The sequence below is a fragment of the Plectrocnemia conspersa genome, unplaced genomic scaffold (assembly GCF_051122295.1).
Source record: "Plectrocnemia conspersa isolate PC_06_02 unplaced genomic scaffold, ASM5112229v1 ptg000006l, whole genome shotgun sequence".
Lineage (NCBI taxonomy): Eukaryota > Metazoa > Arthropoda > Insecta > Trichoptera > Polycentropodidae > Plectrocnemia > Plectrocnemia conspersa.
In genome coordinates this window covers 12143622-12170236 of record NW_028277170.1, presented here as the reverse complement: position 1 = coordinate 12170236, position 26615 = coordinate 12143622, and the positions used below count along the sequence as shown (strand labels likewise).

Sequence of the window (26615 nt, the reverse complement as noted above, 5' to 3'; positions counted from 1 at the left end):
CATTTATGACGTAAACCAATATTTGTGGGAATCATAGTTCCTCAAATTCATATTATATATTTTATTGTTTATTGAAAAAATGTGTATGCTTTATATACCTGTATATATGTAATGTAGTTATGATTAATCGATTTTAGTACGAAACCACCAAAACGTAGCCCTTGAGTGCTCTTGTTATAACGAGGGATGCCTGACAGAATATGCTTCCCACGTAAAACTTTGGTGATCAATCAATGTGATACGAATGCAAAAATTGAATTTAGCATACAAAATGCTTGAAATAAAAAACTTTGATACACCAGACTTACTTTTGTGAGCGAGAAAAAAAATAAAAAAAACATTGAATTATTTAAGAGTTTCACTCCAAGTTATTACCTGGATATTTTACGCATTGAACACGGACTGTTTCCTTGATCTTTAATACCTTGGAGGATGAGTGTGAATAATGTAGCACTGTATATATGATTTTAAGAAATCATGTGATACTCTAGTAAGAGTCAAAACGCAAAGATTTTATTGTATGAAATTTGTATTTTCGGAAAATAAAGATACAAAGGTAATTTTTATTATATCCCTATATTTATTTTTAAATTTACATTTTAAATTTAGTTTCTGATTTTAGTTTTAATTTTTAGGTAACTGTTTTATCTAAGAAAAAAGCAAATTTGAATACTTATTGACGTCGTTAAGCGCCTAATAAAGCAACCATCAGTGACAATGATGAATTTGATTTATTCCTACTAACATAATGACTTTATTTTGACGCATGTTTCTGTTAATACTAGTTATTATTAGGAACAAGTTGCTGATGAATTTCCACAACAAACTCTCAAAAACATCCGAGTTAAAAAATATTTTCTACTAGCTTTGTATCTTTACTATTTATATACCTCACCTTCATACAACTCAATCAAATAAATTCACTTTCTATCGTAAAATAAATATGTAGGTACTTACGCTCAAACCAGCAAAACAAACTTGAACATAAGGATCAACCAAGTCCCTCGCCTCTCCAGTGAAAGCCTTTTTCATATTAGCCATTATGGATAGGTTCATCTTTGGCAGACCGTCAGCTTTGTGTACTTTTACGCTAAACTTGGCACGTTGTCTTTCAGTTGGTACACCGTCGGGCAATAAGAGATTTCTAAAGGACAAAAAATAATATGCAAATCAATATTCATTTAAATTGTATTTTATTAATTTAAATATAATGTTTAGATTGTCCAATGTTTATATTTTGTAGAATAGTTTGTAGAATTAATTATCTTATTGTCTTTTTTATATAAACCGTTTATTTCGATATGATAATTAATTCTAAAAAATATTACGTTCAATACATGTTACTTGTATATGTTACTTTCATGTTCACAATAGCGTAAATTACTACAAAATAAAAAATAAAGCCTTAGTAATTACAATTTAAGAAAGTAAACTAAAAACCTATTATATTTAATTACATTTTGTTAAAAAATTAATACCATTAAAATGTATTCTTTTGCCTTTAACGAAATATGTACTTTACCATTTCGTGCTTATATGTAAATTTTAGTTGTATCTTTCGTAGTTTCTGATACATGAAATTAGTGGGATTAGTATAAAAATGTGTTTTATATATTTTTTATAGCTGTGTTTTGTAGTAATTGATTTTTTTTAAATAAGTATTACTATTGTTACTCCTCACCGAGCAAGCATATGTTTAAACAAACTTATTTTTAGTCTATGGTTTTATTTTGTATAAAATAAAGATATATACTTTTAATTCGATGTGCAACAACTGAGACGTAAATTCCGTGAATGTGTTTCTGAAGTGGGTTTGCTCCTAATTCCGGAAGTGAAGCTGAACCAGTTGATGCGTAGAAAGAAACGGTGACTACCGTGATCTTTACTAGTCTCAAATTGAGTCGACTTTCTTTTGATTGCAGTCTAAGCTGGAGAGCTCTTCTAGTTCGTATGCCTTGTACTCCAAAGTGGATGTTGAAGTGTAGACGCCAGTCGAGTTTAAGAAAATCTCTAAAAGGAGGTCCTCAGATAAGGTATCAATTGACTCCTGGTTGCCCACGTTCTAGTATATCCACGGCTTCTTCTTTTCGGTGGAACATTTTTTTTCAATACGAATAATTACAGAAGGTCAGAAACGGTCGTTTTGAGGATAAACCTTTTCGCACGGATCATCTCTTCTCAAGGCGTCGTATATTTTAATCCTTTCTGATTTATGGTGCGTTCCTTAACCATTATGTTTCATTTTTACGAAGTAACTTATTTTTAAATAACGGTTGAAATGCTCATCATAAGTCGAACTGACCTTTTTATGATTAATAGTATACATTCATTTCTCCAAACGGGAATAAATGAACGGTTCTATTGATAAACACGTATATTCAAATTAATAAGTTTAGCTTGGACATTTTTATTTATCATCGGCGAATGGTTCACAATGGCAGCAAGTGATTTAGAGCGAAGTTCCAAAATATGTATATTAATTTTAACCTAAAGTACAGATTTAAACTAAGGTATCTAATAATAGATTTTCATTCTAGTTCACTACCCTATTCACTTTAAATTAGTAGTAAAGCTTAAATTTATTTTGTGAATATAATTATTTTATTTTAGTAAATTTTACTTTATAACCTCTCGATTGAATTGTCTTAATTAGTATCAAAGTTTTGTTTACATTTCCATTATATATTTTTTGAGGTATTTTTTGAGCCGTTACTCAGATTTGTGTGATTGCAAATAAAGTCCAATAAAATTATATTTTATAGATAAAGAATACATTAATAATATTTGCAACTATAATAATACTAAACTTCAGACTGTAATTAAGTTTTAAAAGTTGGTCGAATCTCAATGTTATAATTAGCTGCATCTAAGGTCGTTATGCTTGAAGCTAAGAATCTTAACTCGTGCATGTATAATATATCTAGTAGTACATTTAGTGTTTCGTGTATTTCTCCTTTTACATTTAATCAAGAATACAAAAAAGTTTTTCCGCAAATCATCATCAACGAAATTTATGTTTTTAATTGTAATAAGTTGACTAGGAGTTAGAAATAAAGTAATTTATTCGACTATAAGTTTTATTCCTTATTTATGGTTTACTTTTAAAATAATTTATCTTTTCAGATAATTCGATAAAGATTGCACTTTTGCATTCCAGAAAACATATTTTATTGATAGCCTGCGTTAAAAAGGAAATAATAGTGATTTTTATTGATAATTATCGTAACGTAAATTTATTCAGTGCCATAATCTAAGGATATCTCGTCGATTTTAACATATTAAACAAAGATCATAATATAAAACTTAAAATACGATTTTACTAATCATGAGTCGGAAGTTAGCTATTTTCACAAACTGTAACTGTATTAATTGCAAAATAATAATAATAATGTGTACACTAATATGCTAGCAATGATATTAATAAAACCATTTAATGTTAGCTTATGATTAAGAGTTATATTATATATAAATTACTGTTGCACACCACATCTAAAGTATTGCTATGAATATTGTTTTAATGATTTTATAAAGAGCATATATTAATCCAGTAAGATATCATTTTAGAATGCTTGCATTACTACAATAAGAAAAAAAGTAATAAATTACTCACGCTTCGATATCATCGTCATCTTTCTCGCTCTTTGGTGGTATGACAATGTTATCCCCTTTTCCTATGACGCTTATATCGCATTTGAGATAACCCTTCGGTCCGGATGCTGGGTCAACAGGATCTGTCAGTACGGCCCATTTGTGATAAAATTGATGATCTAAAATTATTAAAAAATTAAAATATCCACAAAATATGACGATACATTCATGGTGTTATGATATTAAAATAATATTAAAAAAATAGATAAAAATGTTAAGTATTTATTTTGGATAAAAATGTAGTGTAATATAACGTGGCTCATGCAACTGCAGGATTATATAGTTTGATAAATTTATATGTTTCATAAATATTTACCAATCAGTGTTTATAAAGAGCAAAGAGTGAAACAATAAATAACATTGAAGTAAATAATGTCAGCTTAGTTCCAAAACCCACGAATAGCATTTTATTATATAACTTCTAATATAAGTATTTTCTAAATTATTTTAAACATCTATTTTCTAATAAAGTCAAGGTATTTAAAGCTTATTTGTGAAAAAAATCTTAGGTTTGTTTTATTTTTCATCCCTAAACTTAAGTCACTTAGTCTAATTTATTTTATCTCATAATATTCTTTTTTTGTAAATACCAGGCAGTAAATAAGTGCTTATTTGCAAAACGTTTAATATTTATTTACACATTGTCTGATAATATTTTTTTCTAATAATACACACACAAGTAGTTAAATTTTAATCGAATATATAATAGTTACAGTATTGGTTACACATCATAAAAAATTTGTACAAGTTGCTTGTTTTATGTGTTCGCCATAAATAATATTTTTATAAAGGAAACAATAGTAAGAATAGTCATTACTAACCCTAATTAACAAAAAAATGTATTGAACCTTAAATTGAGGACATTAGCAAAAATTATGATGTAAAGCAAAATGTCTTACATCTAAAAATAACTTTATATTAAGTCATTAAGCTATGTTATTAAAATAATAAAATTTGCTTATATACATTGTTATTTACAAAAACCGCGCGAAATTAAATCCTAAATCAATATTTTCATGGGGTTTTGAACTCGGCATACTTTTTATTTATCATAATAGCAAATAATCATGCATATTTTAATATGTAAGTAATTTTTGTATAGCTCATATAAAAGTATGATTATATATTTTTATATATATATATATAACGTTTTTTACTATATTATTTTCATGTATAGTTTTATATTCACAATTACATAAATATTACAAGTACTTACCTTAAAATTGATTTATTTACCGTATTAATAATATTATAATAAATGTAATATATTTAATTTTTATAAATTAAAAATGATAATAATATAAAATATTAATTTTTCTGTTTTAATCGGAGAATTTTCAATCAAAACAGCAAACTTAAAACTCATTTTTTAAGGAAAATCTATGCCTAGAAAAAATGAATTACAACTTCATTGTTGGTCGACGGATATAATTGAATAAAAATGTTATGCTATATAAAATCAGCCAAAAGTCACTTTTGTCTAAATAGATAGATAAACATAGTCAAGACAAAATATTTATTATGGAATATGTGTTGGGATTGAAGCTTTCAAGTTAGTTTTGCGTGTTAAATGTAGTTAATGAATATGCATAAGGCTATTTAAATGTAACGGCTATAACCATTTTTATTAATATATATTTATTTATTATATATTTTGATAAATTTATCATGAACGATATGTTACATAAATCTTATCGACTTTATAACATCAAACATTGTATAATACATTTATACATCTTATACAGCAATGCTTGGAAGGTTTCTCTTCCCAATCATGGATTATAACAAAAAGTAAAATAAAATGCTGATAACAGTTTTATATGAAGTAACCAATATGACAGTAGACAATTAAAATCTTTGGCATCGATGATATCTGACCTCTGATATCGTATATAACCATTCAATATGTTTAAAACAATAGACAATCTGCAGGAATTGATTGATAAATATAAAACATATAGAAATGATTTTAATTTTTATGAATTTGTTCAAAATATAAACAGAAATAATAATAAGTATATCGCACGTATATCCGTATCGTGTGCTTTAGAGCTAATAGTAGGGACGTAAACCAAAAATCTCAAATATGAATAATGATGAAATGGATAGCTCTCGAGCTGACTGTGGTAATTAAAATAAAGTATACACAAAATGCGTATATTATCATTTATGTGATAAGTTTATAAATAATAATATAAAATGTATAGGTTAGACTATATTAATCAAACAAAATATATATTTACTGTACTTAAACTGTATTTCTAATAATACTTATTGTTATTTGGTACTAATTGCGCTAGTACATAGTACATAATAAACATGCTTTAAAGTCAACTTTCTGCAATTTATTATGAATAAAAATCTTTGAAGAAAACATATAAATACAAATATCAGAGTAGACTTTCATTAAGTTAGTTTGTCACAATGTTTTTGTGTTTAATTGTCACATATACCTTTCAGAGAATTATCATAATATTTAAACCGTGAATAGAGGTTGACCCTAGAATTCGTTTTAAAAGTTAATGACCTGAATAAAATAATACCACTGAGTAAAATTAGCCACTTCATATGAAACTATTTTATATAATACAGAGAGAGAGAGAGAGAGTGCAATTGTATTCTATCTCTTGATTTTTTAACACATATGAATAATACGTTCATGATGAGAAGAGCCCTAGACAACTCGGAAGGATGTTTAAAGGGGAGATATAATAAAGGATGTATTGTGTCATCGGAATAAAACATCATGCAATTCATATAATGGGGTGAAGGAAAGCAAGCTGTATGTTAATATGTATGTAGTATATAGCAATAAAACTGTACATTGAGAGCAGATGGTAAGCATTAGTCAGGTCACGGGTGCAAATCCGGAACTGTAATGTACTATGATGCTATTTTACCTGGCTGGGCCCACGCGGTGCCCACATCCAACTTAAAACTTCCCAACATTTTATTCGGTCTGAACATATTCCTGGCTTGCAGCACCTGCGATACCAATGCTCGTTAAAACAACTTCAATTATAGCAGTATACCTATCAATTAGCATTTAAAATAAAAAACACACCCGCTTACCTCAAAGTGTACTTTATAAATAGTCTAAGCGCCAATTTTATACATCTAAGATAATCGATTAGATCAGTATAAAATCTATAATTAAATATATTATTATTACCATAGTTTTTCACTACTTTCAAATTGTAGTACAAAAATAAAAAGTATATGCAATGTTTCTTCTCGAGAATTTCTTGAGAAAAAATTCAAATTGAGTATTCTCATTAAATTGAACAGTTTTTATATAAAATTAAATTTGTAAGAATATTTTTTGCCTTTTTTTATAACGCTGCATAAGTTAAGGCGGGTTCATGCATAATATGTATACTTCTAAGAAGATTTTAATAGTGATCTGGGAATGACAAAAAAAAGTTTACAAATTTTTAACACTCGAACTCGTCTAATTTTTGCAAAAATAATAAAAAATTACACTCAGATAAGAAACCTTTCCGAATGTGCTCGTGCCAGATGTTTAAAAATATGCATACTTTCTCGGAAGATCGAAAGTATTTGAATAACAGATATTTTTTTTTCTATTAGCCGGTTTTACTTTGGCTTTTGTGATCTAAGAACTCGCTCCTAACCTAAATGAATTCGGCAGAATCCAATTCCATTTAGGGCTACTTTTCTTTTTAGATAATAATAATAATACTAGTAAAGTTGCAACAGCTGTTATTGACAATTGTCTCATAATTATTACTGACAGCCGAAATGGTCTTGAAAATTGTTAAGCTAAGCTCGAAATTTCAACGCGCGATTAAAGATAAATTAAATAATCGAAAAAAAACGATATTGACGTTATTGATTAAATGTTCGTAAAATCCAGAATCATTCTCCAGTCAAAAAATAAATTCCATTTAAGTTATTCTTCAAAAGCGTAAATATAAAAAATGAGGATAGAAATTACTCGCAGATTATTTAATGGCTCCACGAATTATAAGGACGATCGCTTCTGCAATAAATCTTTATATTTTCTTGAAAAAATTAGAAAATTATTATTGGCGCAACAATTAGCGAAAGAATTTTTTTTGCATTACAAATAATATTTGCATTACAAAATATCATCTTACGGATTAATGGAGAAGGAATTAAAAATATTTTAATCGACGGGCAGAGAATAAATAATTTACAGTGCATAATAAAGCCTTGTTGTCGAATAAACTAACATCAACACAAAACGAGAGGAATTTATCCATGGCCAAAATTTTTTAACAAAAAAATAACGAGGATGTTCTATTCTACTTTAGATGGCATGTGGTTTTTAAAGGGTTATTTTAATAATAATATGTTATTATGTGTCTGAAATACTTTACTGTATATCACATATTATTTTCGTTTATCAAAATTTCTAGAAAATTCTCGAGAAATTTGAAAAGGAAAGTCGAAAAGGTGATTAAAATCTGTTTATTAATTGCATTATTCACTCGAAAATACTTTGTGGAAAATATCGTCAGCAGTGAATTATATTCGCTCCTATGGACTGATTTTTTAATCAAATATGGTAATCAAATTGACTTGCTCTACTATACAATATTTTAATAACTGAGCCAATGTGAAGTTTTATTGAAATTTTTTGGTACTCAGAAATTTTTCTTAAGAAAAAAATACACTCTCAGCTAATATTATATAATACTAAATGACTTTATGGGATTTATTTAATGATTTAACTTAAAAATACAAGATCAGTAACAGTACTTAATCTAAAAGTTACACTGCGATAAAATCATGTCAACAATTGGCGTTGATTAAGTCAAAAATAATGTCAAGATTTGCTTTGTGTATTTCCAATGGTGTCAAAATATTGAAAATTTGAGGCAGATGTGTTTTTTCAGCTCAAGCTACAGTTATAGCAGCGTTTTTATTATCTTTTGGTTTGGATTTTTGAACAACAAAAAACTTTAATTAAACTTTCAATTAGAAGTGTATTATATACAAAGTCAAGACTTGCTAAAAGGAAAAATCTAAGAAATAAAGTAATTCCCAAATAATTATATAAATGTATTTCACAGGTGACAAATATAGAAGTCGTTTTATATTTGTATTGGACATCACCTACGTGGAAAAACATTTTAGAAGTTAAAATATATTAAATCACAAGATTAGGTCAGATTTAACAAATGACCATTAGCAATACATTTTTGACATATAATGACGGATGAAGTGCTTTCTCAAAAAAAGCAATTACATTTTTGTCATAAGTATAGCTACCTTTCAAGTTATTACGTTATATTATACTATTTGTTCATTTTTTTACAATTTTATCCGTTTATATAATAGTGTGTCCGCAAAATGCGTATAAATAAATATAAAAGTCTGTTTTTTTACTTATCTATATTAATGATCTAGAGTTTGCTTCCTGGCCCGCTGAGCCTAAAATATTTACGTTCTCGCCCTTCACAAATATAGTTTGCGACCCCTAATCTAAGATCAAAATAAAAGTCTACGAAATTCACGAAAATGAATTGGATAACTATAGCACACATTTTCAATGTTTTAAGATTGGGTAATAATCACTGAACACATGTACCTAATTAAATTATTAAAAATTAATAAAATAATTTACAAAAATAAAGCTATTCACCCTCTTGCGTTAAGCGGTTTTGATTACTATTTCGCCATGACAATAATACACAGTGACAAAATATGAACGATTTTTCGTGGTCAGTATACAATACTTAAACGTGTAAAATGGAACGATTTTATTAAGAGCTTAGCATAGATCTTTGTAGTGATTTTGCTCACCTGCACAATTTGTTTTTCGAACAAACAAGAATCGTCCCGAAAATAAAGCCACATACAGTATTTTTCACAATGATAAAAGATAGATTTCATGAGAAACAATAATTGCAGATACCTCTTAATAGCACATCCTTTTCAATACGTTAATTATCCATAAGTACCGAAAAAAATTGAAATAACTTTTTAATTTGTAAGAACGCGCACTAGACAATTCATTCGACCCTGCGCATATTACTATTGTCCTTTTACCCTTTGGTTTCCGATCACCGAAAAGACCATCTGGACCATTCACTTTTTAATCAATAACATATTTCGTGAATGTGACCTAAAGCAAGGCGATTAGCTCGCAAACTTCCTTATTTGCGATTCTAAAAAGATATATGACATTTGGTCACAGAGAAAGAAACGCAGATGACGAACCAAAATAATCCCGATATTACGAATCAAAAATAATCCCACTTGACATTTCAATTCCTCCGCCTGATAGCGGTATTTATATTTTCTATATAATAAGTAATTTATATATAGAAAAAAATATATGTATATTCACATATTTGTCAGCTCTTTTGACTGCAAAGTCAAACCCATTCGGCATCATAACCCGAAACCTTATTAATAAAACAAATGTTTGTAGACACGAGCAGTATATTGATACTACGCAAATTAAAGAGTGATATCGTCGAGTGGAATCGACTAAACAGCATTGAGAGCGACGATAATCTGACAGGTTCCCGATGGAAATTTCGAAACAATAATGATAGAACAGAGGTTAGTCGTGAGAGATCGTCTAATATAAATTAGCGTTTCAGAGAATTATTAATTACATTTGCTTCAGTGAAATAGATTTACTAACTAAACTAACAAATTGACGATGCATAGCAAAATTTGCTTATTGATTCATTTCTCGAAGGCAAGCTTTCAAAACAGAATCGAGCGCTTTTGCAATCAAAAAGACGGGTGGACCTATGAAACACTTAAACAAAAGCTTTATTTATTATAAAAATAAATGTTTGATTTGCTTTACCTAAATGATAACATAATAATGTTCCTGCGGACATACATTAAACTATTTTTTTGGCACTTTGACTATTTTAAGTTAACACTCTTTTAATAAATATTAAATTACTGCATAACTTTTGTCAGAAATACTTAAACATTTTCATAAGAAAATTAGTATTGAGCTTTTATATATATACAGTAATTTTAAGATTATTGTATTGCTTGAAGATAAAGTCGGATTACTTTTTTATATCAAGTAAATAATACGAGAGATATTCGAAAAGTAAAGAAACGTTTTTTTACTATTATTAATAATAAAGTAATACGCCCATAAAACACAACTTAATAAGTGATAACAAATGCCTCTATAGCATTTTGTCATATCGGTTTGTATTTGTCAATAAAAGATCTCGCACATGACAAGTTTAGAAATATATGCGAGTGAGTCCTTAGCAGTTCTATTGTACTATGCGAGAGAAAAAAATTGCTTCCATATTTTCTTTTCGAATACCCTTCGTTTATAGAAATACTTACTTTTCCACCAAACATAAGATATGGTTACAAGAATTATGTTAATATCTACTACTGGTCTGTTTTATGCTAAAGAGCAACTTACTGCAAAATAGTAATCATTTAACCAAATGTCTCTAAATTCCTACTAGATTGCGATACAAAAAGTGTCGATACTGATTATATGATTGATACATTATAACGACGCAGATTTAGTGATAACGTTCGTTTGTCTCGCTAGTTATACAGCTTAGAAATTTATTGTAAATAATAATATCACATAATATTATTAATAATTTTTTTCTGTACCTATTTTTTATATACATACGTACATCGATGCTTACATTAAGTGTTAATTAGCTAAGATCGTTTTTATGTGTATAAAGGTTAAGCAATGCATCTTTTCTTATACAAAATCTAGAATTCAATATTTTATTTTCTTCAAATTTATTTTCAAGTTTCGATTTTTAAAGCATATATCCCGAAATAAATATAGTTTTTTTTTTAAAGTATGCTTCAATTGTCTTGAATATGAGAGTCCAGCAAAAATAGACGATTATGTAGCAGCAGAAATAGAAGTGAATTCTACTCAGATTATTCATCAGCTGATCGAGAAACTAAACAAGTCCGATTCAGTAGTTAATAGACACATTGGGAAGGTTTTGAGAAAAAGGTGTATGGGTACCATACGAAGCAAGTCAGCTTCTGGATATTGTCTTCTGGTCTCTGTTCCTCAATTACTTGATAAACAGCGATGAGAAATAGGTGTTCAAAACAATCGTCGTAGAAGACTCTAATAAAACCCACAAAATTCAAGTATTTAAACCCACCTCAAGACCCGATGCAAAAAAAAATATTTTGTGTGTATAGTTGGATTGAAAATGAATTGTACATCGCAAAAGTTTTAAAACAATGCGTATCCCCTTGAAGAAATTAACTCTTGATTACATCAAGAAACTTGTCCTTGAAGGTTTTATCTTATCCACTTTATTCTCGAGACCTTGCTCCTTCGGACGATCATTTACTTCGATTGTTGCAGCACAAACGCAGACGATGTTAAAGGGCACTATCGGAATATTTTACAGCAAAGCCTCCAAATTTTTATGTTAATAATAAAGGGGTGGGAAAAGGTAATACACTTGAAATAAAATTAAATTTTAAGTCATTAAAATAAAAATTCGAAAGTGATTATTTGTTTCATTAAGAAAACGACATTCATTTCGGGATAACCTAATATATCAGAATAAAGAGAGCATAGTGGTATCGATCAGCCATTTTATATCTAAGATTATAGTTAGGCAATTTACACTTGTAGCCATCGATTTACAAATGTATGTATTACATATATATGTTTATACAAAAACTATTCTGATTTTCCATTGATTTATATGTATGTGATATGTGTTACGATAATCATATGTAATATGATGACTGACTAACTGACTACATGTACTCCTTATCAATAACCTTAATATATATAGATATATATACAAAAATTTTAATTTTAAGTTTTAAACTCAAAACAAAAATGCTTGTAAAAACGACAGAAGATTTACTGTTCGCAAATCTTTAAATCCGACAATGTACATTTACATATATGTACATACAGTCAAAATAATATGCACACTTCTTTAATTTAATATGTGTTATAAAACTAAGATTAAAATAAAATATTACTCACCGAAAGCATGATTATTTTATCAAACAACATTAACGGCGCCATATGAAAGTCGAAGACGAAGTACTAAAATAGCAATATAATAAAATATTAAATGCACCATTAAATTAATTTTTTTATAAAAAAAGGGTGGTCCAATTCGATTTTTCTACTTTGGCAGCACTGTAAATCAGACAGGTGTCAAATGTTAGTTTTGAAGAACAGATTTTGAAGAAATGGATCACCTAACCATCACTCAAAATTTAATTATTCTACCGAAATAACAATTCTATACGAAATATGGATCGAGATTTACGGGAATATTATGTACAATATCATCGTCCTACTAAACGAGCAATTTGCAACGTAATTAAAAAATTGAAAGAGACTAGAAGTGTTGGAGATAGGGTTAGGCTTGTGCATTATCATGGAGCCCTTTCAGTTGAAAATATTGCTGCTGTAAGTGAAATTGTGGCCAAAGACCCGGAATCATCGGTTCGTCGGCGTTCGCAGCTTTTGGGCTTTTCTTATGGCTCCCTTTGGCGGACTTTGCATCTGGACTTACACCTACACCCATATATTTATATAACACAAATACTAAGAGAGCGTTAAAAAAAATCGAAATTGAACCTTTAGTTATTGCTAGCAAGCGCAACCGACATTTCCAGGTATAAAATTTATTTTTACTATTATCTATTCTATGCCTTATATACGAATCAATACGAGAGTAATATAGACTGAATTTTTTCGAAAGATATAATTCAATATGTGCTTTGAAAAATTTCACTAACAAATAAGTTATAACAGTGGTTTTAGTCCACTATTTACTTTAAAGTAGAGAAGAGTTTATAAAAATACATAATATCGCATTTCAAATGATTGGGTTAATCGGAATTTTAATGTTGGAATATTGTTTTTATTGTCACTAAGAAAAGAATAATGTTTTCTAGTGAGAATAGAAGTGAATAAGATACTAAAAATTACATTAGTCACAATTTTGAATATAACGATATAACGATGCTTAGAAATATTCTTAATGATATTTAAAAATTATTGAAAGATTCTCAAAAAAAAACAAGAAATGAACCTAAATATTCTCAGTTTGTAGAGAATCTAAGGTTCGTATACAAAAATTCTTAAAGAAGAATGGCTTATATTTGTATCTTATATAAAAAGTATATATATTTTTTACTTTCACTAATAATTAAAGAGTCCTAACTAATTATACAAAACGCACAGCCTTCCCAAGCTTATAAATTTAATAAAATAGAGCAAATTTTACATCTTGAAAGCCTTACTTTTATATTTTCTAAATGCTGTTGAAATTTTTAATTCACTTGAATCAGATACATAATCAATGTAATGAAGCACATTTATTCCAATTTCATAATCAAATGAGATTTTAAATCTAAAATAGCTGAATCCCAATGTGGTAGTATATTCAGACAACTTGTGTATTTCACATATATATAATGGGAGATTAAGTGATAGTTTCACGAGTAATAAATCTGTTTTAAATATAGTCGATAACATGATATTACAAAACTTTTCATAACAACCATAATTTAAGCATATTTATTTTACAATAATCCTAAATATTTTGGGTGGTATATTCTCCCGATAAATTCGACACTGCTGGACGTTTTTTTGGCGTCAGCTTTTTTATGTATTGGAATATTATTTTAACTTTACATACAAAACATTTATTTCCAACAAAAGGTTGTAAATGGATGCGCGATCAAGTTGCGTTTTTCAGCATACAAATTAAAATTTAATAAGGATCTTAGGATTTGTTTGCCTTCATTTTCACTAAATGAATGCTTTATCTAAAACACATGTATAATAAAGTACAATAAAAAATATTTAATTTGTATTATATTATATGCTTATAGAAAATATAAAAATATACTTACTTCATTGTAGTACGGACAATTTGTGCTCTCTTTAACGCTGGTATACTTTTTTTGATCTCCTACTTGAATACAAACCACTGGATCCATATTCAAACCAGCTAGTTGTCTAGCTTCAATAATTGTAAGACAGACTTGAAAGTCTTGAGCCTTTAAGTGCGACTGGCTCACCGTGTGTAAGTTTGGGATAGGCCTGAAATAAACAAAACAAATATTAAAGCAATATATGTACTATATACATAAAAATATTAAACTGTAACAACTATTTATATTTATAGTTTCAATAAATATCTTATATATTTAGATAAATAATTATTAATAAATTTAAAATATTTAGGTTTTAAACACTTGCACAAATTGTCACTATCGACAATTAAAAAGACAGATTAAAACACAGTATATACACAAAACAATGGAAGAAAGATCTAATAACTAGAAATATTGCACGATTATACGTCAATAAATACCAGCAATAAAGCAACTCTTTGTTTTAAAAGGACGTGTGCTTTATAACAAATTCTACTCTGCGCACATTACTATTGTTATTCGATTCTTTAATTACCGATCGCCTGAGTGCTCATCTGAACCGTTTCTTTTTAAGGCGTAAATGTATACATTATATTACATATCATACAAAATGTTATGCCATACTGTGCCTAGTTTGGCATGATAATATTTTTTTTTTTAAATAAGGTTATATTTTTTCATGTAATCAGATTAATGGCAATTTTATATAAAAACAAGTGCCAATAAAAAGTCAAATCATAAAAATATATTACCCATTCAAAACTGTACGCCCCAAAAGTACATAAGCATTACATATGTGCTTGTTTCCTAAGCATTATTGTAAACAAAAAATAAACTATAACGCATGCAAAAGTTTATAAGGGTCATGGTTCTGATGTTTCATTTCTTAACAGAGGTGAAACCACTAAAACTATATTTTTACAGTGGTGAAAGCACTAATATCAATTAAAAATAAAATATTTACAGACTTAAAACTAAAGTCACAAAACTACAGACATGTTTTAATATATTGAGAGATATCGGCAATAAAAAATCGTTTTGGGTGAAAAAGATCCAAGGGATGGATGAAGGTTAAATAACGTAATCATATGCAACTATAAATCTTAATGAGTTCTTTGCACTGTTTTAGTATATCAATTAAAAATTTAGAATAAAACTTTCTGTGCTTTTTCATTTTATATGTAGCTGTTTATTTCTTAACAAACGAAAGGCGTTGTTTCATAATAAACAATAAATAATATTGTATAACCACAGTATTAATTTTCCAAGATAAATATTATCTATTCATTAAATATAAGAGGATGGACCAAAGTGCTTTTTCAAATATTGTATTGTCTTAAATTTCTGTTTAAAATCATTTAATCTCTTTATGGTGCATCTAATCAATAATCTGGTTTAATTTAAATTTTTATGTTACATTTAAAATTTTGATTGCATTTGTTTTCATAATTTTATTTTCTTATAAACTACTAATTGAAATTAATTGCAGGTTGAATAGCTAGATTTTATATTTAGATACAATATAACCCAATATTTTTGACCTACGTGAGTATAAGCTTAAAGTAAACCAAAATAATCAGATTTAAAATGACAAATTACCGATTCATTATGTTACATAGAAAGAGCGCTGTGAGAAAAAAAAAAAAAATAGTCATTATTTTACCAACAACTATTTATAACACATTGTGATCACAAATTAATTTAACGCAGTATTTCGTATAATAGACCACACATAATAGACCACATTAACACATAATAGACCATAATGTAATATGATAACGGCTGGGAAAATTATTTTACAAAAATATAACTTGATGTTAATAAGTTAATGGCTAATGTATTATTTTTACATATTTGATTTGGCAATTTTTAATTGAACATATTTACATACGTACTATTTTTTAATTTTATAATATTTAAAATAAGTATGATCTTATTATGTTTTAATCTGTTAATTGTTTTAAATTATTGCTTTACTCAGTTTTATAGCATGTCCATTTAAAAATTATTTCAACACACCAGATATAATATCAGCAGCGTATTTAAAAATGTATTACCCCTTATAGTTTATATGTCCTTCAGCATCCAGTATTAAACAAATCGTCCGTTACAAGTTAAATTCTGATATTGTTAAATCCTCTCGACTATACTTCATTTGATTTATAAACCAACATGTATTGTTCAGGTTTTAAGATATCATATTTCATATACCTTTATTTAATAGCATGGATAATATTACTCTCTATTGATTCACATATCAAAAATATGTACATGTCATTTATTAATACAATTACCAAAAATATATTTGCCTCTATAGATATAAAATAATACAATTTATTAAAATTACTAAATAAAATTACTCAATTTATATGAAAAATCGCTTTTTTAATTAAATTTTTAATAACGTATTTATGATTTATTATTTTCTGCAAAAATATGAAAATACAGTAACATTTAAATCTTTGGTTTTGAATAAAATACCATTACGAGTTTTTATCGACAAGATCATATAATATATGCAATATTCCACAAAACCAACGGAGCTTCACTTACTTAGCGTTTTCCGCAAAGATGAGCTTTGAGTGGCTAGCCGGTGAGCATGTACGTAGAAAAATATTAGATATGTGGAGTAGAGCTTTCAACAAATGCACTAGAATATATTTTTACGATAATACAATACACAAAACCATCATGCAAGTAGAAGAAATACAAGAATAATAAATATTAAATTGAATAATTTAGTCGACAAGTTGTAAAACCCACCCTAATCGATATTTATAATATTGGTTGCTTTAAACAGAATTAAAAATTACATATTTTATAACACCTATAATGAAACTTTATAAGAAATAAATAATAATTCTTAAACACAACACCTGGCAATAAAATTTTTTTGTAGTTTACTCAAAACTATGTAGTTTTTGTTTGTGTTAACTATTTAATTTGTGTTGTCAAAATAAAAACAATACGGATGACACAATAATATAGAAAATTGTGTTATAACCTGCACTATCTCGTCGACTATTAACAAATCTTATTTTTTTTTTTTTACTATAAATATTATTTAAACGGTATTTTTCAACATTAACAAATTTCATTTCTCACTATATTATTGTTAAATATATATATGTAGCTAGAAATTTTATTTTAAATTTTATTATTATGTATTTCCTAATCATAATATTAATATGTCGATATTTCACATTATAATGAATATCTATTATTAACATTGTGAGTCGTCTTCTTACACTCGAGCAATTAATTTTAAGGCTAACCAAACGATAATTACAGGAGTATAATTTGACAATTGAGTAATTCAAACAAAGGGTAACCAACGACAAAGATAATAACACAATAGACCGACACCGAACAGACCACCACGGTAAACCCACGTAATGTCCAGAGGAAAAACAACCCTTTTGACATAAACAATGTATCGAAGCACGTCATTATTACCCTCGAAAATACAGAGAATCTATGCTCTTTTGTACATTAGGGCTTACGCAAACAATACGTCATCGGTGACAGAAAAAAAAACCATTGATATTCAACTCTTACATTATTTAAACTTAAACTTCACTCTTTCAAAACGTGGACCTATTTCGTTGGTCGAATAATAAGCGCAACAATTGATTGACTGATCTCTACATTGTTGCGATTAAACGAAGGAGACGCCCCCAATCGTCAGTACAAAAGGCTTGACTTCATTAGAGCCAAAAGACAGATAGCAGGAAAACGGCAATGATACGAATCAGTCAATAAACAGTCCTGTGACTAGAGACCTCAGAGGACCATTCCAAGAACATCATCTCTCCGCGAGCTTCTCTATCAGCGCTCGGGGAAAAGCTCATACAATTCTACAATAGTTTAATTCGGTATTTATATATATGTAAAACTGAATAATTGTTAGCAACTTTCTGACGCATATTTCTGACTTCAAAGTCAAGGCTCACCCATGGGCCCCAAAACCTTAAATCATATTATTTTATTTTAGTATATTGAAAAATTCTTTTAAAATTATAGTATAGACTTGCATCGCGCCATATAAAAAAATATGCACATATACAATATAATACTTATGATCACGGTATAACTATCCAATACATAGTTAAAAATATAAAGAAAATACTTTTATAAATTACAAAAAATCAGATATACTAATTTCTAATTCTCTTTTAAATCAGATCTTTGTTGCTGACATTAAATAGATCAATGTGCAATGCCAGCGTACCGAAGAGCTGGATGGCGAAAGCCATAGGCGAGCAGGATAGTGCAAACATCCTAGCTCTAACAGTGATCAGAAGAGGACGCGATCGTGATTTTCGAAAACGCGTTTTTGAAGCGTCTTTGTCATAAGCAGACATTAGTTTGCGATGGATTTTAGCAAAATTTTATCCCACAAAAGAAGCAAATAATTGACAAAAACTCGCAGTTGGCATTATTTGGGATCTTACAGTACTACTATAAACACTTAAAAACAAAATATTATTGCAACTAAAGCTTAAAATACTTTGCCATTATACCTATATATATATCTTTATTTTCTATTTATATTTCTTAATATGATTTCTTAGTCTTATAACTGCCAGATATTATAAGCAGAAAAGTAATAATAATAAGCTCAAATCATGTGTTATTATTTGGTACAAAGCACAGTCCAGTATAATTGAAGACCAAAGTAAATAATTTATTAAAAAACACCACGGCAAACAAACAAGCAATATTTACTTTGGACACGTTAAACGTGTCCATGAATAAAATTTCTTACAAACAAAAACAGAAAGCAAAGGAAAAGGGTGATGTAGGTTTCTCATGAAAAAAGAAAAGGAAGCTGGACAAGAATCAGCCCCTTATGTATATCATATTATTGTACCACAGAGAGAATCGTAATACCATTGTCATTGTATATTTTAGTTATATTACGACGGTTTAAATTCCATTGTCATTGGATAATGCCGGACGTCTGAATTGTTTATGCTATAAAAATAAAATTAATTTTATTATGTATTTGTAACGTAAATTTATTTTAATGAAAAAAATCAATGTTCAATTTAGCGGTTAGTCTATTCAAAAAATACACTCTTAACCCGTTCACCACAAAAGCCGTTTTCACGTTTATTGCCGGCATCGAAAGCAGAATTATAAAGAGCGAAACCATAAAACACGTTTCCTGGCTGGAGCTTTCCGGATTCGGCTAAAATATTTACAAACAATTTCCAGTTTTCATTTCTCACTCGAGATGGAGTTTTTCGGTCGTTGTTGTTACGCACAAAACGAGAAGAATTTATTTTTGCGCTATTCGAACGACTGGATGAAATAAAAATGAAATATAGGGAGATCCTGAGGGATGGAAAACATTAGATCCCTCAGTCGAGAAAAAGGTCGCGGCTGGATTATTGGATTTTTACGGATTTTGTTTTCTTTAAGCGTAACTAAAAATATAATTAATAAAAATATAAAATTTTATATCATAACGCATACATCTTAAATTAAAATAGTTCTTAAATGCTACTGGTTCTTCGTTTTTTTGTATAACATGTAAAATAATGACTGAGCTGTGTGACTTGATTATTGAAAGAACCGTTAGCCGAATACGGCCCACAGCTAAGGTCTGCCATTTTGAAATCCGACTATATACTGAACTAGTGTACATAAATACTTTGGTGTTAAAACGTAATTAAAACCTGAATAAGTAATATTTAGACAGAAGTGAAGCGGCTTCTTAATTCGTAAAAGCGCTCAAGGAGCTTTTAAATATTAATCGATCTGTGTGACTTCGTCACATTATGCGTAATTGTTATGGTGGCCGTCTCTTCTCGTGATTAATTTATTATACAAAAGGTCATTTCGTGTCGAAAGAATCTCTCGTTGTTTTTGCGTGGTTCTTTAAAAGTTTTACGTGCAAAGTCATTACTCTGCGCCGTGATGTGTAGCCGAGTATCATTTATGAGTTTATTATTGTGATCGTGTCGCAGTAGTTAAAATGTTACAGTATAATCAAAATAAACTGTAAGCGATTTGTGAATATACATTGGCTAGTTTCACTAGACTTTTGATTTTGAATTTGATTTAATGATAGCCTTATCTGCGATTCATTGTAAAAATTTGGGACTTAGGCACAGCAGCAAAGAAGACTGCATCGATACAAATCAGCGAATCGTCTATAAAGCATCACAATACATCTTAATAAATCACAGCCTCTGCAGCATACAATGATACATACAACTCGACACGCCAACGAAGACTCTTCGACTTCCAAGACCCACCATTGCAACTTTACAGCCTGAGAGAGGCATTAACATTCATCTGTATATGTAGTAATAAAAAGTTACTTTTAAGTAAGCTATTTTGGCAGCAAAATCAATCCCTTCGGCCTTAAACCTTAAATAAATATAAAAATAATTTAAAATGTATTGATTTAAATAAAATTAATTGAGATAGTGTACGAGTTTTCAGCAACCTACGGCATTGGTTACAATTTAGTGGTCATTATAACGACCACTTGAACAACTAAAAAATAAATCTTCCACGTTACATAGTAATTATTAAACCAGTTACGAGTTTAATACAATACAAAAAACAGCGTCAATAATAAGAAATATTTTACAGACACCGTACAACCCTTTGTATAAGAAGACGCGCGCCAGACACAATTCATTTTGACTGTACGTCTATTATGACTGTTCTTCGAATTCTCAGTTTACCGAAACGTAAACCACCCATTAACGCCGCTAATAAAAATAATATTTTGTATGAGAAGACGTACGCCAGACAATGCGTTTGACACTGTGTCTATTACCATTGTTATCCGATCACCGAAGAAGCAATCTGAACCGTGTTTTCTATTAAGTTGTGTTGACTTAAACGTGATATACTATATATGTTTTTACTTATCATTTGTGTATAATTAATCGTAAAATATCGATTAAACCGTTTGATTTTTTTATCATATTGTAAAACATTTCTGCTTAGGCATGTGATTGTATACTTTCGATCATTACATATAAGTGTTTATTGTGAGAACAATAAACAATAAACAGCTATTTAGAAAACAATCCGAATATGGTTTAAAGAAATTTGTTTTATCAATATGAATTTTTAAAATAAGCCTCTAGGTAAACAAAAAACCGGTATAAATGAAGAGCAATTGAAGACTATGGTTGTAGCTAATCCACATACGAAAATTCGCGCTCTCGCATGTGGCTTAGAAGTTGTCATGACTGTTTCTAGCCACGTTAAAAAAGGTCGAAAAGCTAAACAAGTGGGTACCGCACGAATTGAGCAAGGATCAAAAACCGAGACGCTTGGAGGCTTGTTCTTTGTTAATGATTTATAACGAAAATATATATTTTTAATCGAATCATTACCTAAGATGCAAAATGGATTCTGCATGATAGCAGAAAATGGTCAAATGCGAATGAAGCTCTAGGAAGATAAGTGTCAATGTTTGGTGAACCGCTAAAAAAAATGGTTCATTATTATTTTTTAAACCAGGAAAATCAATCACATATTATTTATTTCATATTATCGTAAAATTTATGATATGAACAAAAAATTAAAATATAACAGCTAATTTTAATAAACAAATATGGACCAATTAAACTAGACGACAACGCTCGACCGTATACATAGCAAATTATGAAATTTTGCGCATTTTGCGTGACATATTTTTACCTATTTTTTCACTTGAAATTATAATTAATAAATCAACTCGAAATTTCTGTTACAGAAAATTCGTGTTCACAGCCGAAATATAAAAAAAAGTGAAAATCGCGATATATATTATATACATATAATATATATTTATTATACAACTGTATATTATAAGAAACTCTTTTGAAATAATGTAAACAACATGAAAATTATAAAATGTGTACCTGTGAATTCTATTACTCAAATTTAGCGTCCTACGCTACAAAATTAAACACAAATTAGTACCCGCGCCTTGTCAAGCAACTTTTTTTTAATGTCATCTGTTTTATATGTAAAGTTCCCAGATGTATTATTCACCTTAATCAAAAATTTCAGTTTACATGAATGCCTTGAATATTTTAGATAAATGATTTATTTAAAGATGAAAGAACAGTTTTTTCGAAAGCAGTATTGAAATTCTAAATAGTTTCTTTGCTATAATCTTAGTTCGTTAAGTAACAATCGATTCTTACTTAACAGTTTAATACTACAATATGTATTAAAATAAAAGTAATATTTATTATTTACCTTCTTGGTAGTGAATTTTGACCACCGGTCACCGATGCAGACGTCGCGCTTTGCCTGTCTGGAGATTGTGGAAAAGATGATTCATTTTGTGAATCACATATCATTGATACGGCTCCTGTCGGTGACAAAACAAGAGCTTTGCATTCATCGTCAGTGCTATCGCTGAATGCCGAAGGTCTCCTCTTTCCTAATTTCATGAGATTCTTGACAGTCCTGAGGGTTGACACTCGTTTACTGTCATTTCTGTGAATGAAAGAAAAAAACATATTAATAAATCTGGAAAATATTGCTATTTTGTTCTTAATATAAAAAAAAATTTAGTAACAATATCATAAAAAAATTGCCATAGAATAATCACATATGATACCATAATTATTCTCCCATCGTTACATCAAATGCTCATTATTAATAATTCCACAGATGACCGGAATACCAAACTGTTTAATTAAAAGGGATATGTGAAGATTAATGTATAAGTCATTATTAAATGGTTAAATTTTGAGTTACCATTTACATTCACAGTAACATCGGAGCTTAAAACGGATCGTTAACTTTAATCACCTATGTAACAGTATGTATACAAAATAATCCCCCTTGCTCTTTCAGCTATTATCTCGGAAATAGACAAAAGTATTATGCAGACCGCAGGGTTTCTGTTCCTCGACCTAATGTATAAAATTAATAATCTTACTAAATCGTAAATTTAACTGACACATATTAGTTATTACTCACGTAAAGATAATGCAAAAAAATAAATCGTTACTTTGATGAAATAAACAGTAATTTATAAAATTATAATTTAAACCTATCAATTCTCGAAATGGTATAGTTTGTTAGTTGAACCAATGTGGACTATCAAGTTTGTCTAATTTAAACTTCACGCGTAATACAAATTTTTATTAAAAATAAAATAAGAATATTTGTGAAAATCTCTCCAACTATAGTTGATTCCCTTTTTTTTAATTAAATTTACTTTTACTGTAGTTTTTTATTTAAATTAATATTTAATACATTATAGTTATTATGTAACATAAGTTGGAAAAAATATACGTAATCATATTTAATCCTTTAACTATATTAATTCTACCCATTTATTACTAACTAATATTTATTATAAACTTTTGGTAACATAAATTCAAAACAATCAAAATACAGTGGCCATTGTTCATTATCAAATTTATATATAATTTCTTCTACTCGTCTGATCACTAGAGTCTCCAATTCGAGTAATCGAGTACTCGATACTCTAGTATTTTTGTCTATTTTTCAAGTACTTGATAATCGAGTATTTTGAAAATTACTCGATTAATACTCGAAATTAATTTTTTTTTAAATATTTCAGAAACAAAAATAACTTTAACTCGGTCCGGTAAAGGTTAACGTCTTGCTTTTATTTGGCGTTTAGGCCCGAAGTCCCGAGCTAGAGCGGTTACTATCAGGTATAATTTTTTCATAGTTCCATAGTTGCATAGTTCCGGTCGTCGGCTATGTTAGTGGGTACGACGGAGAAATTTCTTTTGTGTTTTCTGTTCGACAGTCCCGACTTATCTAATTTATGGCAATGAACAATATGAAATATCAACAAAAAATTGTTTTAGGTTTTATGACTATGCAGTTGAAGCGTAAAGTGTTGTAAATTGTTTATACTGATCCCTCAGCTTAAAATATAAATCAAAACAATTGTGTATTTTAAAGGCATTTAAAGTAAAGTCAGTTCTTTGCGAACCGTTTAGCTCTAGAGTGAAAGGGATTCACCCAAATACATCTTCGAAGGATATAGATTTAAATTCTTCGCATTAATCAAAAGGAGTAGAATATTGTATATTGTTAAGAAAAAAAATCTATTCAAGAAGAATTACGAAATACTATTTTGTCAATAGTCGAAGGAAATAAGAGAAAAGCAGAGAAGGGAATGAAAGAAGAGAACATAAAAAGAGAGTTCAAAAAATTTTATATCTATAAAAAGCGAACAGATATAAATTAGAAGCCTTATCCAACGCGTTAATGACAATAAGACCAACATCAACAGCAACGGAAAGGGTTTTTTCCATAACGGGAATAATAAAACCAAAGGTTAGCAGTAATATTAAATTCGAGACACTTTTTGCATTATTGTTTTTAAAAAGTATGTTCGTGAAGTTAAAATATTTGTAAAAATTAACATACTAAGTATTTTATTTATTTATTTATATGTGCACGAATTTGAATAATAGCTTTTTTGGTACATTTGGTAAATACTCGAAAGTACTCGAGTACTCGAGTATTTTAAAATTTTAATATTCGATACTCGAGTAGTTGATGGTTCGAGTAATTGGAGACTCTACTGATCACTTATAGAAAATATTTTATAACTACATAACCTCTACGTTCTTTATACTACTGTCTGCAGAATATTTTTATATTTTAATTTATCGTAAGATAAAAATAAAACGATTTCAGAATCATGGTATTATAAATAATAGATATTCAAAAACCATTGATAGATTCGCAAAAGCAAAGGAGAATTACAGATTTTCCTTAAAAATAAATAAATTGAAAATCTGTGTGCTAAATATATATATGACATACCTAATTATATATAATATATTTTAAAATGTTTTAAATTTAGTAATTGTAATTTTCTGCATCTAGCTTATTTGAAAGTATTCTTTGTAGTGTGTATTACTAATCTTATGACAAATTAGAGATTGTAGAAATGGTGTATTTTTTAACAACATACATATAAGTATGAACTATATTGAAAAAATGGAAATGGACTCTTAGTATGAAAACAGATAATATGTTAATACCGTTATAATACTAGTACCATTGCCATATATATGACTTCATTTGAATTTGGATCTCTTTAATAGCCAGCAATATATTAGATTAAAAAGGATTAATGTTATTTCAATTTATCACGAGGGCGAATTGACCATATGGGCTATTTATCAAGCAATATAATATTTTTTTTTATTTATAGGTTTAATTTACAAAAAAATATGCTTATAAATGAAGCATATATTTTATCATCGACTCTTTAAATAATAAAAATATTTATTACGCCATGTAAAACATTATTCTAAATTGTTACTAGTTTAAAATGTCGGACTTTATTGCTCCCATCAGTCCTGTCTCAATCGATCGTCCCATTCCGATAATGTAGGACACATAACATTGTAATCGCCTAGTGAATATTTGCATTTGGAATTCAAATCGTATAATATTATTTCCTATTTCGAATATCAATAAGGTTATTTTTCATACCGACGTGACTTGTGTACATATGTGTATATAAGATAAAGTTTAAGAATATATAATGTTAAGGTTTTAATCAGGCTTATAAATATAAATCACAATACTATAATATATTTTTAAATCTTACAAAAAACTACTACAGAATTTGTCAAGACCACATATAACTGTTTAGTAAAAATATTTTGTCGCTAACTATACGAAACTCAAATAGTTGAAAACTCTTAATAAGACCCGTAAGATAAACATATTACAAATAAAGACATCAATACATCGAAACAAATAGTGGATCAAAGAATTTCTCAATTTACATTAAGTGCCACGCAAAAAACCCATTAATGTATTTAAAGTTTTTAATTAATTATGCAAAATTTTAATAAATTATAAAAATAAAAAGGTAAATTATTTAATAAATAATATATGATAAACAAATAAATAACACTGGAGGTACATTGAAAAAGCTTGCACCTTTGTGCGTTTAGGTTACAGTAAAACACTCAGACATGATTAATAGCATAAGGTTTAGGTTACTGAAGACTTTTGTTAAAGGAATATTTCAATATTTTAATGTAATTTTCAATTCATTAAAAAAATATTCTCCATCCGCATAAATATATACG

At 28.4% G+C, this 26615-nt stretch overlaps 1 protein-coding gene across 1 annotated transcript in view; it reads right to left on the bottom strand.

Annotated features, from left to right (window-relative positions):
- Positions 1–26615, bottom strand: part of mfr (ferlin family C2 domain-containing myoferlin misfire) — a 127820-nt gene that overhangs the window by 42323 nt on the left and 58882 nt on the right. The window contains exons 6-11 of the mRNA XM_088188164.1: positions 22762–23004; positions 14518–14707; positions 12629–12691; positions 6549–6633; positions 3611–3767; positions 958–1144 (exon numbers count right to left, since the gene is read on the bottom strand). Of these exons, the coding sequence (XP_088044290.1) occupies positions 958–1144; positions 3611–3767; positions 6549–6633; positions 12629–12691; positions 14518–14707; positions 22762–23004 (925 nt within the window). The remainder of the gene's footprint in view (positions 1–957; positions 1145–3610; positions 3768–6548; positions 6634–12628; positions 12692–14517; positions 14708–22761; positions 23005–26615) is intronic.